Below are 17895 nucleotides of genomic sequence, written 5' to 3'. Positions count from 1 at the left end.
TCTTATTTCGAGAATTACTAATATCTTTTCGGTGTATAAACATGAATGACGCAAATAATAATAGAAACAACACAAAATCCTGTCATCTTCTTAATTTTCTGCATCACTGCAAAAAGTCTTCGATATAGCATAAATGAAAATTTACTGTTAAGGTGGTACCTAACACTACAGGGAGATAACTCTGTAAAAATCAGCTAAACGTTTTAATTACGTTGTATTGTTAAGGAAATATTAAGCTTCTCAATGATCAAAATTAGTGTTCGTCAAACTGCTATATAACCAAAGAAATTTTTCTGATAAAGTGGTTGGTTCAAATTTTTTGAAATTTTTATATTTTTGTCAAAGGGTCAAAGTAAACATTTTGTCAAAATTTTATGAAAATTAAACGAGCCAAATTAATATTAGTCAAGGTGTTGGGTACCACCTTAAGTCTATCTTGATGTGTTTTTTTTTTTGTTTTTTTTTGGCTAGAGATACATTTTGTTAGTCGACCCTTGAACTCTAAAGTTATGCGACTTTTAAATAATGTTTCACTGCAATACAGGGAGAAGTGAAAAACTATTAAGATACGAAACATATGAAAATCCATTTTAAAAGTTTTAACGTTTTATACAAATTCAACTTAGTATGTTAAATTCAATTAACATACAGATTGAATGGTTTATACCACAAACGACTTAAAGGTTATATTGAAGATAAAAGTAATTTGTTTCTATAAATAAAATGTTAATATTACATACATATTAACAACAAAATGTACAAATCTATATCAACTTATACGAACACTATATAAAGGTAAGCACGCATTAAAATTCTCTAACTTGTTTTAATTTATAACTCACTAATCGGAAATAATATTTTTTTTATGTTGTCATTTAACACTTTGGTTTGAGGTTAGGGTAAATGTAGGCGCCTGATGAAATGTTTAAACCAGCTGCATTGCAATGCATCTGCACTAAGTCAGGAGCCTGTTGTTCAGCGGTTGTCGTTTGTTGATATGTTTCATATGTGTTCCTAGTTTCTCGATTTTTTCCTAAATTAGGAATTAATTAATCTGTGTGTATTGTTAAACACTAGTCATTTTGGGGCCATTTATATTTTGCTGTTCGGAATGAGCAAAGGCCTATAATTGTTTAATACATGACTTGCATGGAGAGTTGTCTCATTGGCACTCATATTACATCTTCATATTTACATTAAGTTTTAAATCAAATCTTAGCACATTCTTCACAAATTGTATGTTTTATTTAACAAATGAATAGTTGTCTTAGTAAGAACTCATTCAATTATATTTTAAACATAAAAAAGATAAATACGTTATTGTTTTGAATGTCCAATTGTAATTCACCGTATTTAATTTGTATGCGAATTCATACCCAAAATTTATGACATAGCCGATTTACTATACCAGGAATTCAAAGTTGGCGATGAATGGAAAAAAATGCTGATACATTTTAACTTTAAACACATATTGTTTGCCTATTCTTTTACGAGGATGATTATACATCCCTTTATTTTAAGTATTATTTCTAAATAGTTCAAAATGAATAAAACATAGAAAGAACAATTGATACTTAAGCAGATTTTTATCAATGTGGATACTATGATAGAAGATGAGGACGAGACAGTAATGTTAATGTAAGGTAGGAAGTTTTAAATCTGTTTTGAAAAGATACGTGTACAACATTTCTTTATTTTAGTTTATACAAAAATTAAGGGATGCACATCACTTATTTTATGTACACGCGTAAAACAATTCAAAGACAATTCTAATTTATATTAAAACTTCATATTTTTCTTTCAACCTAAGATTGACTACCTATAAAATAAAGAGTAAGATTATGTGTAGATCACAATTGTCTCGTTGGCAATCATACCATTACTCCTTATTTTATAGATAGTCATTATTAGGTACAAAGAAATTTTAAATAAATATTTGGAAGGTCTTTTTATTTTTTTTAGAAAGTTTTTACCAACGAACATACACTCTACCATTCCGACTACTTTTGCAACTGCATGAACTGTCATAATTGACACTATGTTTGTACATTACTAAGGATTTAAAAAGCTGATTATTGTTCATCTACAAAAATGTATAGTTTGATTTTCATAAAGTATTTCCATTAGTATAGTACTTGATACATAAAAAAAAACCAACAGTATAACAAACTGCTAACATATTAAGTTTCTTAAAAAATATAACTTTGTTACCAAATACATAAACGATCAACAAAGTTACACTGCATGACTAACACCCATTCATAACAATTGTATTCATTTAAAGTCCTATTCATCTTATTGTTTAAATAAAACAGCTGTTGTTTAAATTTATAAAATTTTGTATGCATGACTCGCTATATAAAAGATTATTTGGAAAACACCATTTATAATGCATCCTGAAAGCATTATACTTGGCCATGTAATGCAGTTACAATATATTTAAAATCTATCGTTCCGCCCAAAACAAAGAGATAAAGTTTATCAAAGTATATATATAAACAATACACTATGAAGTACATAGCAATGAAAATAAAGACCACTGGTTACACTAGCAATTAGGATTATGTGATACAAAAACTCATCAAATTACAAGGCTAAATAATATTTGTTATCATATGATTAGAAATTTTCTGTTTTCTCATTGGCTAAGAAATCCTTTTTGATAAGATATTATGTTCACCACGGCAAAAATCACGAGAGGTTAATATAAGATTTGGAACAGCGTCCGTGTAACTAAATATAGATTTTACAAGGTAACGTCAATGACGTAGGTTTATGACGTCAAGTAAATTTCCGCATTTTCTTACTTTATCTTCTTGTTTTTGGTGAATTTTTTCTCTTCTTGTTTTTTTTTGTGTATTTTTTTTGTTAAGTAATTGTTATTTTAAATTTTGACTTATGAAAACTAGCAACAGAAAAAGCGGATGATATATAATTAGTATATAACAGGGAGCAGTTTTAACAGTATCTTGAGCAAATACTAAAAAATAAAGAAGGATGAAAAGTCATTTAATAAAGCAATTCTTGACTTTCGATTTCTTTTGATACGTTTTCTTTCTTTAATTAATAGTACAGGTTTAATGAAAAGTTATATCTCTCACCTCACTTTAAACATTGACTCTTTAGATGTCATTATTTACTATAACATTAAACCTTAAAGTCATATGAAACAAGTTACTGGTGAAAAATAATGTTTATCCAATTCTTAAACCAATGCATGTATATATCATTAACGTAGTCTTCTGTGTTCAATTTTATCGTTTATTACGTATCCATATCGTATATATATTTTTTTTTTACCTCGGTCTGTTATGATGTGAAATTATGGCAGCTAATTAGTTGTCGTGTTTTGAAGCTGTAGTTAACCGATTGTCACCTAAGTTACAATCAACTAAGAAGCATGGACATTGAGCACGTGTATAACATGTACAATAAGCGGATAACAGTTATTTTTAATGACAGATCCATGCGTGTTGCGACCACCTGATTTTTAACATTCCCGTAGAATGGACAAGTCTTAATCACAATATAATTTAACTTTTACAATAAGTAAACATTGTTGTACTTTTGTGAGCTTTTAATAAACACAGTATAATTTCTTTATAAAACATAAGGGTACATTTATATTTGTGATCTCCAACCTGTAAAATTGATAATTTGGTATGTTACATATCGATCATTAAAAATTCTGTATATACTTCATACACAACTGAACAATGAATGTTCTGAACAAAAACAATTTGAGATATATATTGACCGTTTTTAACACGTCAGTTATCAGAAAGAAATTTTTAAAGAACAGATCATCTTAAGTTCTTTCAAAAATTCCTTTCTCAACCAACTCTCAATGTAAAAATAAACAGACCAAGATGCATAGGGTTCATCTGAATACTCAGGGGAATGTACCTTATGGTTTCATCAACCTAGTTGTCAGCACTTTTATTATCATCCATATGGTCATAATTACAAATTAACTGTAAACAACTTTGATTTTTTTTTCGAAATACTAAGGACTTCCATCCCAAACAACAGATTACATAATCTGTATTTGTCAAAAACTGATTTTGAACGAGGAAATAGTCAGTTCAATAAATATAATTCATTTCTTATTTGTTTTTTGCTTTTTATTTGGCTTTGCTATTCTTTCTTGTTTACCATTTTTTCAGTATAAAATTGTAAATGGAAATTAGGAATATGTTAAAGAGACAATAACCCAATCATATAGCAGAAAACATTGATTATCAAACAATTCCCGTTACAAAATATGGCCTTCTTCGTCTTTCAACAAAATTGAACGTTTCAAGCAAGGTTTTATTTAAATAAAAGAGGAGATTTTTTGGTTTTAACTTTAAACGGATAACAAAGAAAGGAATTTAAAAAATCAGTGATTACGGGCATGGCAATTTGTACCTGGTGTTGTCAATATTTCTAGTTTAAAGTTGTTTCAATCATCTTAAAAATACAGTTGGTTAAATCGTTTTTCATTATTCAATGTTAGTTGCAGAGTAATGGTTTTGAAAATGACTTCGGTATCTGTCACCTCTTTTTTTTCACAGATGTAACGACAGATGATTAAAGTAAATTACACAAACTGAAAACACACGTCATACAAAGTCAACAAAACATGTGTCAGGGTCACTGAGCTCTTAGTTTTATAACATTGTAAACTGTACGTCTAATAGAGATAAGAAGATGTGGTATAAGTGCCAATGAGACAACTCTCCACCCAAGTCAAAATCTTTAAAAGTGAACCATAATTGGTCGTCAACACGGAGCCTTGGCTTAAATCGAACAGCAAGCTATAAAGAACAAATCTGGTGAATAAAAACACAAAACGTGGATTCAGAAATACTTTAAATTTCTTACTTTCCAAATTTTTAACAATAATTAAAAGACACCCTTACTAATTGGATTTATCTGTACTAACTAAGTTTCAATTATAATGACTATTTTCTCAGGTCACACATAACAATCCATTCATCCAGATTTGTTGATACAAAATTTATTCACACGGGAAATTCGAGTTAATTTGGCAATCATTAGGTATAAATGTATAAGTACAAGCACGTTTTTCACCAACTGCAATGTCATCTGATGTTTTTGTAACCTGTGATATATAAATATTCAATCATTAACTGTAAACAAGTTTAAATGTAGAATTCTTTATTTACAAATTGAAATACAAGCTGACACAATAACCTCAATACTATTATTCTGAATTTATGATTTTTCAAAATGTTAATCTACCTTTTTTTACTCATTTTTTACGATTTGTTAAAGAATTTTGAGGTTTTATTTATAAATTGTTTTTCATTAAATGTATTGTTCTTTATTATTTTTGTGATTTGTATTGATTTTGTTGGGTTTTCATTGTTAAATTCTTCTTGCACATGGTATACAATGACTTGAGGGTTATATTTATCCTAGTAAAGAATGATAAAAGGAGCATCTCGTTTCGTCTACATTGATCAAAACACAATTACCATTAGTAACCTTATACTATTTACAATTATATAGGTGTTCAATTCACAAGAGTGGTGATCTTTAATCATACCTAAGATGAATCATTTTGTTCTGGCAAATACTTTTAGTTAGTTTGAAAACAAACCCATCCCGAATGAAAGCAACGTATGCCATACAGATTACTATTGAAGGTTTTTCCCAGCCTACTTAATTAATCAACAGTATTGTTTTTGCTCTCTTCGATTACATGAGGAATTGATGAGGCTTATACTCATTTTATTATTCATTTAAAGTCATATGAAACGAGTGACTGGTGAAAAATAATGTTTTCCCAATTCTTGAACCAATGCATAAACTTAGTCTTCTGTGCATGATTTTATCATTTTTGACGCATCCATATCGTATAATCGTAAAATAAATTTTCTCTCGGTCTGTTATGAGGTGAAAATATGGCAGCTAATTAATTGTCGTGTTTTCAAACCAAAGTTTACCGATTGTCACCTGAGTAAATAACCAACGAAGAAGAATTGATATTGAGCACGTGTATAACATGTACAATAAGATAATAGTTTATTCCAATGACAGATCCATGCGTATTGCGATCACCGGGATTTTATAAGAAAGGTCACGCTGAGTTCAGTGCATACGGAAAACATATCGGCGAATTGTTTACTGGAAGCAAACAATTAAAAAAAAAGAATTTCTTCTAAATTTGGAAAAAATATAGAATTTTCTTGAGAAAAAAGTACATGTACATAAGTTTTATAATTAATACTAGCCATTAAGTTATAAAAACCATATGCATATATTTTTTTTTAAATTTAAAGTTTCATATGACTTAAAAAAAAGAATTTGTCTGAAAAAAGTATGAAATGTGGTGCTTTTGATTAAATGTGAAAACGAACTCCATTTTACTGAAACAATATTTGTTTTCGGGGGAAAGGAAAAATGTCATGTATGTATCTTGTTAAATGTTTCCCACTTTTTTAAAAGCCTAACCTGACAAATGAAATGTTTTTTTTTTGTAAGGAAAATGAAAATTTCCAAAGAAGAAATATAAAAGTTGTAAGCATGCCGATACATAATGACTTGCTAACGGACCGTTGTGTATTCATATTAATTTAAGACTGTATCGTTGTAGTTCAAAGATGACTTTAAGACAATACTTCAGTTTGATCGTATGTCTAATTGGATTCAACACCAAAGGGGAACAAGGTTATTATGAATAATCTTTCTTAATACAGATTCGTACACATAACAAAACGGACTACAAAGAACAACAGCCCATACCAATCACCACCATGGTCATCTTTAGAAAAGTAGCAGGCAACTGTATTTAGCCAATGTGCAAATCTCATACTGTGGTTTCATTTATTTTCGTGGGTACCAATTTTCGTGGACGAAGGATCATTTACATTTTCGTGGATATTTTATTTCGTGCTTCTGCCGAGGTCTGCATACACGCCTGAAGATTTTTACGTTCATTCGTTGAACATTTAATTTCGTGGTTCAACTGTACCCACGAAATCAACGATATTGATATCCAACGAATAATAATGTATTAAGTTAATCGATAACGAGGATGCAAATCAATATAAACAGGAAAAAGTAATGGAAATATATGAGCCCTGAAATACCGTGACCGGTTGCGTCGAAAGGGTATATGTTTCGTGATATACATGCAACACCGCCAATGCATTTCTATACTCATTTCATAATCGGGATAAGAACGTTACATGTAGCTGTAAAATTAAATACATTTCCCGTTTTGTCATTTAAGATCATGTGTATTTAAAGTGAAACGCATAATATGAAAACCTGCAGAATGAACACTCATTTTAGCAAAGAAAGAAAACATAATTCAAAAACAGTATCTAAATGAGCACTTTACTTTAAGTAGCTAGCATATGCACTATACGTTAAGTAGCTAACATGTGCACTATGCGTTAAGTACGTAGCTAACATGTGCACTATACGTTGAGTAGCTAAATAAACAGTTACGGCTGGATATTTAACGCTGTCTCTTGTTATCAGTCTAAAGAAATGTGTAATATATATTTGGAAGGTACTGACTAAATTTTAATGAAACTAGACAATTCTTATTATTGGCTATAAAGTAGCAACGGAGGGTGGGTGTAACGAAATTTTGCATTTATTCTACTTAATCATTAGTGTCGCTATGAAGTTAAACTTAAGCTTATCATAAATGTCATTTATATAAAGTGTTACATTTTACTTTGGCTTTTTGCAAATGTTGAACCTTAATTAAATATGAAAAAGAAAACAATCATTGATCTCTTTTATATTCTGAAAAAATATAAATGAATTCTTCCAAAACAGATGAATATTTGTACTGAAAGCATACAAAATCGGCAAAAAACGTTTTCAGATTGTTTTGAAATCCTAAAATCTTCAATTTCGAAGGCATAGATGAGTTAGGAATGATTATTTAATGTTGATTCACACATTTCCGTTTGATTGATATAAAAGAGTACTCGGGTCACCGACTTTTTTTAACGTATTAATCAATCTGTTACCTAGTTGATACATGTAGTAGAATTTCGGAAAAAATCGACGTTTAACGGCAAACAGGTCGATGAAATTACGCTTATTTCAAAATTTTAAATTATTGATTTACATAGAACACCACTTTCAATGAGGTGTATCATCTAATATTTTTTTTAAATCATTGAATTTCCTTCATCACCATTTAATTTAAAAGGAAAGTCTGATATTTGGTAATTGTAGATTATAATGTTATGTGCTTTCATTAAAAATGTGCATCTATTTTCTAATGTGTAATTTTGTATTATTTTAGAAAATAGCACCGATATATATTATATTTTTTAAACCAAAAGACATTGATTTTTTATAAAAATCTATGATATATTCAATTTCCAGTATAAGATACTGTATAAAGTATTTGAAAGAACCATGATGATCATCATATTAACCTCAGGGTATCACAAGCCCAGTAGCCAGCAGTTTTGTGTTGACTTGAGTTATTGATATGTTCATAATTATAAATTAACTGTTAACAAAACATTGAATTTTTGAAATACTGAGTCTTTTCTACCTCAGGAATAGATTACCTTACCTTTGGCAAAACTTTTAGGAATTTTTGGTCCTCAATGCTTTTCAACTTCGTACTTTATTTGGCCTTTTTAACATTTGTTTATTCGAGCGTCACTGATGAGTCTTTTGTAAACGAAACGCACGTCTGGCGTAAATATAAAATTTCAATCCTGGTATCTATGATGAGTTTATTTATTATTAATGATATATTTATGTGTTGTTTCAGTGTTCTTAAGTTTGAAAACAAATACGGTTTCGCTTGATGGAGATATAGTATTGACTTGCACAGTAGATGGAGCAAAGAAAATCGACATAAAAACAACGAGACAGTGGTCCATGGGAGACAATGACGAACTTTTGTGCTACAACGGCCGAATAAATAATATAAAAAAGTACGAAGAAAAGGTTCTTCAAACGAATGAATTTAGTCTTAAAATATTTAATATAACAGAATCTGATCTCAACATAGTTTACCAATGTCGTTATGGATTTTATGCAGCAAGTAAATTAATTGAGGCAGATGAATCACACAAATTTTGTAAGTATGGGGTCTCATGTGAACAAAATGGCTTTTGATAACTTTTTTATACGATCGTCGCAAATGCGTCTTTTTGCAAAAAGTATGCAATATTCGATATACTAAGTATTTTTTTTATCCTAGTCATAGATTACCGTTGCCGTATTTGGCACAACTTTTGGGAATTTTGGGTCCTAAGTGCTTTTCAACTTTAATTGTTTGGCTTTTTATCTATTTTGATGCAAGCTTTACTGATGAGTTTTATGTCGACTAAACGCGCGGCAGGCGTATCCAATCATAAGCCTAGTACCTTGGTAACTATATACACCACTGGTTTGATGCTACTGCTGGTGTACATTTCGTCATCGTGAGTATCACCTGCCTAGCAGTCAGAATTTCGGTGTAGGCCTGAATATCAATAATATGGTCTTTATATAAATTTACTTTTTGCTAAATTAGGAATTATTTGAAATACTAAGGATTTTCCTATCCCAGGCATAGATTACCTTAGACGTATTCGGCACAAATTTTTGAAATTTTGGGTCCTCTATTCTTTTCAATTTTATACCTTTTTGGCCAGTGTCACAGATGAGTCTTGTGTAGATGAAACGCGCGTCTGGCGCATCGAATTATAAGCCCGGTAGGTTGATAACTATTAACACCACTGGGTCGATGACACTGCTGGTGTACGTTTTGTCACCGAGGGTATCATCAGCCTAGTAGTCAGCACTTTGGTGTAAGCATTCATATCAATTATATGGGTCTTTTTTTTTAAATAAATTTACTGTTTGCAAAAGTATGAATTATTTGAAATACCTAAGATTTTCTTATCCCACGCATATATTACCTCAGCCGTATTTGGCACAATAATATGGAATTTTGGGTCCTCTATCCTCTTCAACTATACACTTGTTTGGCTTTCTAACTATTTTGATCTGAGTGTCCCTGATTTGTCGTATGTACACAAAATGCATGTCTGGCGTTTCATATTATAAGAATGGTACCTTGATAACTATACGAAACTCGCGTCTGGAGTACACAAAAAAGGCAACCTGTCGTCACACAGATCATCCTTCTTTTCGAGTTTTCGATTTTATAAACCAGTTGGTCTCTTGAATAGGTAAATGAGATTTGACCATTTGTAACTTATGGTCTTTTAATTTGCAACAACGTCAAGTATAGCATGAGCAGGATATATATTTGTATATTAAATGTACTTTGTTTTTAAAAAAAAATGATAATGGTTAAAACTGCCCTGCATTTGCATTCTGAAATGCATATATCGACACTCCCTCTACATTGAGTAATTATCTAATTTTTTTTTAATTTCCAATGTTTTGAAAAAAAATCCAATGAACTGTAGTGAAATTGGCAGCTTCATGACATAGAATAATTTCTCGGTCAAATTAATTTCTTTGTTCTTCACCCCCAGTTTTTTTCGGTGGAGTTCGGTTCTCTCAGTCTTTAGCTTTTTATGTTGCGTTTTGTGTACTATAAATCGTCTGTTTGTCTTTTACTTTTAAAGCCATGGCCTGTTATTTTTTTTCTCACAGTTTGAATGTTCCTCTGTTATCTTTATCCTCACTTTTAGAGCAACGTTTGCATTGTTTATGCCAATTCCATTTTTATTGGTTATTTCAATTAAGTTTTTTTATTGCCTATTAATTTTTTGGTCGTGTGGTCTAGCGCGTCGGATACAGTGCAGGCGATTTGGTGTCACGATATCTCAGTAGCATGAGTTCGAATCCCGGCGAGGCAAGAACAAAAAATTTGCGAAAGCAAATTTACGGATCTAACATTGTTGGGCTGATGTTTAGACGAGTTGTATATATATGTTGTATATATATATATATATATATAAGTCTAAATTGAAAACAACGTTCAAACCTATGATTGCGTTGGATAAAAACCGCAATTTTTATACGTGTGCATGCAAAACAAATTTCTTGGTAGAGGGGTCTAAATACAGCACAAACAACATTTTCCAAAAGACCAAAAATGTGAAAAAGTATATTTTAACAAAACGCATTTGACTAGCAGGTCGAACAACTGATGTTCTTAAACCCTGCTGACTGCCATTGGCGATTGCCAAATAAACGGATCACAAGATATAACAAAATGGATCTTATTATTAATTTATTACCAAACAGAAAACAATAAACTTGCGGAAAAGATGGTATACCGCAAACATGAGGTGCAAAAATTTGTACACTATATCCGGATTTCGACAATTAATGTCTCTTCAGTGATGTTAGGGATCGAAACAGTATTTGGAAGGCCATATAATTTACCTCAATTTAGGATAGACTCTTGAATTTTAAAGAGTCGAAATAGGTTGAACGGATCATATAAACCCGAACGAAATTATAATACAAGCCCAAACGAAAAAATATAAACAAGTCTAAATTGAAAACAACGTTCAAACCTATGATTGCGTTGGATAAAAACCGCAATTTTTATACGTGTGCATGCAAAACAAATTTCTTGGTAGAGGGGTCTAAATACAGCACAAACAACATTTTCCAAAAGACCAAAAATGTAAAAAGGTTTTTTTTAACAAAACGCATTTGACTAGCAGGCCGAACAACTGATGTTCTTAAACCCTGCTGACTGCCATTGGCGATTGCCAAATAAACGGATCACAAGATATAACAAAATGGATCTTATTATTAATTTATTACCAAACAGAAAACAATAAACTTGCGGAAAAGATGGTATACCGCAAACATGAGGTGCAAAAATTTGTACACTATATCCGGATTTCGACAATTAATGTCTCTTCAGTGATGTTAGGGATCGAAACAGTATTTGGAAGGCCATATAATTTACCTCAATTTAGGATAGACTCTTGAATTTTAAAGAGTCGAAATAGGTTGAACGGATCATATAAACCCGAACGAAAATATAATACAAGCCCAAACGAAAAAATATAAACAAGTCTAAATTGAAAACAACGTTCAAACCTATGATTGCGTTGGATAAAAACCGCAATTTTTATACGTGTGCATGCAAAACAAATTTCTTGGTAGAGGGGTCTAAATACAGCACAAACAACATTTTCCAAAAGACCAAAAATGTAAAAAGGTTTTTTTTAACAAAACGCATTTGACTAGCAGGTCGAACAACTGATGTTCTTAAACCCTGCTGACTGCCATTGGCGATTGCCAAATAAACGGATCACAAGATATAACAAAATGGATCTTATTATTAATTTATTACCAAACAGAAAACAATAAACTTGCGGAAAAGATGGTATACCGCAAACATGAGGTGCAAAAATTTGTACACTATATCCGGATTTCGACAATTAATGTCTCTTCAGTGATGTTAGGGATCGAAACAGTATTTGGAAGGCCATATAATTTACCTCAATTTAGGATAGACTCTTGAATTTTAAAGAGTCGAAATAGGTTGAACGGATCATATAAACCCGAACGAAAATATAATACAAGCCCAAACGAAAAAATATAAACAAGTCTAAATTGAAAACAACGTTCAAACCTATGATTGCGTTGGATAAAAACCGCAATTTTTATACGTGTGCATGCAAAACAAATTTCTTGGTAGAGGGGTCTAAATACAGCACAAACAACATTTTCCAAAAGACCAAAAATGTAAAAAGGTTTTTTTTAACAAAACGCATTTGACTAGCAGGTCGAACAACTGATGTTCTTAAACCCTGCTGACTGCCATTGGCGATTGCCAAATAAACGGATCACAAGATATAACAAAATGGATCTAATTATTAATTTATTACCAAACAGAAAACAATAAACTTGCGGAAAAGATGGTATACCGCAAACATGAGGTGCAAAAATTTGTACACTATATCCGGATTTCGACAATTAATGTCTCTTCAGTGATGTTAGGGATCGAAACAGTATTTGGAAGGCCATATAATTTACCTCAATTTAGGATAGACTCTTGAATTTTAAAGAGTCGAAATAGGTTGAACGGATCATATAAACCCGAACGAAAATATAATACAAGCCCAAACGAAAAAATATAAACAAGTCTAAATTGAAAACAACGTTCAAACCTATGATTGCGTTGGATAAAAACCGCAATTTTTATACGTGTGCATGCAAAACAAATTTCTTGGTAGAGGGGTCTAAATACAGCACAAACAACATTTTCCAAAAGACCAAAAATGTGAAAAAGTATATTTTAACAAAACGCATTTGACTAGCAGGTCGAACAACTGATGTTCTTAAACCCTGCTGACTGCCATTGGCGATTGCCAAATAAACGGATCACAAGATATAACAAATGGATCTTATTATTAATTTATTACCAAACAGAAAACAATGAATTTTCGGAAAAGATGGTATACCGCAAACATGAGGTGCAAACATTTGTACACCATATCCGGATTTCGACAATTAATGTCTCTTCAGTGATGTTTATATATATACATATATTTATGCTATTTTTCATATAGCTTTTGTGCATCTCATGTGTTTTTCTATGAGACCGTCATCAGAAAAAAAAAATAGACGAAAAAACCTAAGGGATTATCAAATCAACTGACAATGCCAAAAAAGATACAACGACAACAATGAATACGGTGTAGTGTAGTTCTATCAATACACTCATGCTAGATACCAGTATTAACATTTTGTACGACAGATGCACTTGTATACAAAAGATACATCAGTTACGCTTGACTTCAAAAAATTTAAAAAACCAAATGAAGAGTCAGCCTCTTCGAAATAACTGTTATGAAAGGAGCGTGTCGCATTGGGTTTTTTCTCTTAGTTTTATTTTATATGTATACTTTGGCAAACTAAAGTATAATCTAGTTTTTATGTCAGCTTTATTCGTACTTTTATTAAATTTTGACAAAGTTATATGAACTGAATAGAGGGGGATTTATAGGGTTTTCAGGGGGCCCGCTCCACACCCCCCCCCCCCCCTTCCTTTGTGTGAAAAAATTGGTTGATTATATAGGAAATGACTGGAGCGGGGCCCCCTCTTAGGCAGTCAGTGAGCAACCTTTTGAAAATTTCAGGATCCGCCACTGCTGACAACAACACGTAATACATTTCATTCCTTTGAAGCACTCTTTGGGATTTGCCTCTATCCTGAACGCCCAATGCCGAATGGTTGAAAGCCCTGGATGTATAAGAACCGAATCAGTTCCTCAAATCCATCAAATATCAACTTTTTCTGAGGAAATTTAAACCTTGGTTTCTTTTCAAACTGTAAAATGGTAACCCGACAATAATAAGGGTTTTGTTTTTAAATCATGCAAGCAACGGCGAAATGATTACTGAGCGAATGATACCCGCAGGGACTGATAGTCAATCATCATCTATATCTACCCAGTGCTGTAATAAATATAATTTTACAAAATAAACATATTATTGATAGGATTGAGTTATCTTAATAGGTTTTGTTTTGATTTTTATTTTCAGTATCATTAAGATTGGTAACTGATTTGATTATATTTGGAAAATATATCATACTGACATGCACCATAAATGGGATAAGCAAAGTAGAAAATGACGTACCGAGACAGTGGTCAATGGGAAATGAAGACCAACTATTAAGCTACAATGGTAGAATAAACAATGATAGAAAGTATAAAGAAACCATTTTTCCAGGGAATGAGTTCAGTCTTAAAATATTCAATGTAACAGCAGCAGATGTAAATAAAACTTACCGATGTCGATACGGCTTCGATGCAACCAGCATATTCATCAAACTAAATGAATATAACTATGTTAGTAGGTACCAAATATGATACAAAATCCATATTTTATTTATTTTTATTTGGATTTGCATTAATCTTATATCATTCAGAAAAGGAATAAAAAATAAATCTGCACATTTTAAAAACAAATCATAAATGATTACACTCGTATACAAATATGAACTCAACATTTTGTTTCTAATATACAACTTTGAATATTTTAGATCCGCCGAAGCCGGCGTCTACAATTATAAAGTATTTATTGGACAAACAGATGGATACAATTAATATATCGGTTTATTTTAAGAGAGTGTTTCCTCTTCCGAATTGCTCAGTAAATATCGACGTAAGTATAAAGATCTATTGCTGGACATGTCTTTTGACATTTATATAAGCTTCAAAAGGTATAGCAAAAAGTAAAATCACAAAAATACTGAACGCCGAGGAAAAGTCAAACTGGAAAGTCCCTAATCAAGTGGCAAAATCAAACGCTCAAACACATCAAACTAATGGATAACTACTGTCATTTTCCTGACTTGGTAGATGCATTTTCTTATGTAGGAAATGGTGGATTGACCCTGGTTTTATAGCTAGCTAAACCTGTCACTTGTATGACAGTTGCATTAAATTGCATTGTATTGACAACAATGTGTGAACAAAACAAACAGACATAATAGGTAAAAATGTCAAAAAGGGGGTACAGCAGTCAACATTGTGTTATAATCTTAATCACAATAAAAACAAACAAATATTTAACAAAGAAGTACAAAAAGGCATTCTCTTGAACTGAATTTTAATGTGCGTATTGTTATGCGTTTACTTTTCTACATTGGCTAGAGGTATAGGGGGAGGGTTGAGATCTCATAAACATGTTTAACCCCGCCGCATTTTTGCGCCTGTCCCAAGTCAGGAGCCTCTAGCCTTTGTCAGTCTTGTATTATTTTTAATTGTAGTTTCTTGTGTACAATTTGGAGTTTAGTATGGCGTTCATTATCACTGAACTAGTATATATATTTGTTTAGGGGCCAGCTAAAGGACGCCTCCGGGTGCGGGAATTTCTCGCTGCATTGAAGACCTGTTGGTGACCTTCTGCTGTTGTCTGTTCTATGGTCGGGTTGTTGTCTCTTTGACACATTCCCCATTTCCATTCTCAATTTTATTAATTTTATATATCAAATTTAACAACCTCATTTATTGCTTTCGTATTTAATTATTTTTTTTTGTATGTACGTTAAATCCACCGTTAAAGGATTGGAAGATTTAAAGTAGTTGAACCGAATTGTTAGATTAACATTAACTCTGACGTAGAATTGCGCTTTTGACATCAGAATGTAAACGTCAAAAGGGTAGATATATAAAACAAATATATATCAACATGAAATGTCTGTAAATTTGTAACAAGATTTTTAACAATAACTGGTTTTGAAAGGAATGGCAATATTGTTGCTGTTCTTCATCTTGCTGTAACAATCATAAATAGTGTATTGTTTCTGACCATCATCTTCAGATGGCAATCAAATTGGTGAATCTGTAAATTACTACAACGGTAGCAATTCTAGAAGATTGTAAATCCTTAAAATTGAGTACATGTATTATCCAGGCCGTAATAAGTATTTCGTTGTCAGCAAATTCTGTCATTATACTAACTTGTGAACATATCTCTTAAAAAATTGTTGTATACTACTGAAAGTGATGTGCAACTATCTTAGGAGGTTGATATAGCAATATCGTCATAGCGGTCAATGATGATCCAGTATCAATTGAAGTCGTTTTTAACTCTAAAGAGACAGTATTTGATTAACATGATTAAGGACCACAGTCCTATGAACGAGGTCCGTATAAAAATTAAAATACTCCTGCATAACAAGTTTCGACTCGATAGTATCTAATATTCAGTACGATAGGGAACCACTCACAGAATGGTAAAAGGCAGGATTCCGGTGTTATTATTTGTTATTTGTAAGGCATTGTAGAGTATAGAAACACAAGTTGCTATGTTCGATTCTCCTTCAGTTAGATATAACTCATTTAATCAATTATATGCATAGAGATACAAATACAAGTATTGCAAAAAACGATATAAATTGAATCGTCATGTATCTATCTTTCTTTTTATTGTGTTCAGTAATTAACTGAGAACAATTTTGATGTGTATTCGTATTTATTTCTTCATTAAGTTTTAAAAAATTCGTCTATTTATTTTTATGGTTCTTTTAAGAGAAGGAGAACATATAAGTAAAACGATCAGTTGCATTTAGATTGATGTTTTAATAAAACAGGATTGTTATTTTTATTTGCTTAAAACAAGGCAACCGGCTTTGAATTAATTGACCTACAACAGCATGATGTAGACATGGATGTTAACTTAAGTCTTAGTTTGCAGAGAATAGTCGCATGTAGCCGTTCATTAAACATATCTTGTAATGTTGCAAGAAAACAATATGATGTAGGGTATCTAAAACTAAAAGATGAATGTTCTTCAAAAGGTAAGATTAGTTTGAAATTCAAATACGATTTAATCATACAGAAGATTTATATCTGTATAATTATTTTACACTTTCGAAATATTCGAAAGCATGTCTTACTGGTCTATAACTTGGTATTCATAAACACGTTTTAAACAAACGGAATTGAGAGAGGCGAAATCTACCAGTATACCGAGGGACATTCAAACTCATCAGTCGAATATAAAATGACGTTTTGTATAAAAGAAATAAAATACAAGACAAGACAAACAACAACAACAACAGTACACAAAACATAACAAAACTAAAGACTGAGCCACACTTATCCCACTAAAAACTTTGCGTGATCTCAGTTGCTCTGGAAGGATGATAAGATCATTCTTCAGATGTGAAACCTATCGTGCTAATACAGCGTCGGTTCTAGACAACCAAACACCGTAAATTCAACAAATATAAACTAGGAAAAACAAAATGCTTTTTCTTGGAATCAAATATAATGCTTTTTATTTTGTGTTTTTTTCATGTTTCATATTTTATTATCCAAATCGTGTCTGTTTTTGGATTTTTATACGAGCTAATATTTACTGTGTTTTTGTCGTTCAAGAAAAGATAATCATATATTTCCCAGAGCATTATTAATGAAAAAGACGCTCTTATTTCAAAGTTTTGTATGACGTTTT

The 17895-nt window shown here is 31.4% G+C and overlaps 1 protein-coding gene across 1 annotated transcript in view; it reads left to right on the top strand.

The window, feature by feature from the left end:
• The first annotated feature begins 1434 nt into the window (after nt 1-1434).
• The window catches only part of LOC127718063 (uncharacterized), a 31224-nt gene continuing 14763 nt past the window's right edge, over nt 1435-17895 (top strand). Inside the window, exons 1-5 of the mRNA XM_052223964.1 lie at nt 1435-1643; nt 8765-9076; nt 14473-14784; nt 14975-15096; nt 17059-17236. Of these exons, the coding sequence (XP_052079924.1) occupies nt 8875-9076; nt 14473-14784; nt 14975-15096; nt 17059-17236 (814 nt within the window). The 5' untranslated portion in view covers nt 1435-1643; nt 8765-8874. The remainder of the gene's footprint in view (nt 1644-8764; nt 9077-14472; nt 14785-14974; nt 15097-17058; nt 17237-17895) is intronic.

This window comes from Mytilus californianus, unplaced genomic scaffold, assembly GCF_021869535.1.
Source record: "Mytilus californianus isolate M0D057914Y unplaced genomic scaffold, xbMytCali1.0.p SCAF_10, whole genome shotgun sequence".
NCBI classification, from domain to species: domain Eukaryota; kingdom Metazoa; phylum Mollusca; class Bivalvia; order Mytilida; family Mytilidae; genus Mytilus; species Mytilus californianus.
This window is presented reverse-complemented; position numbering and strand designations above follow the sequence as displayed.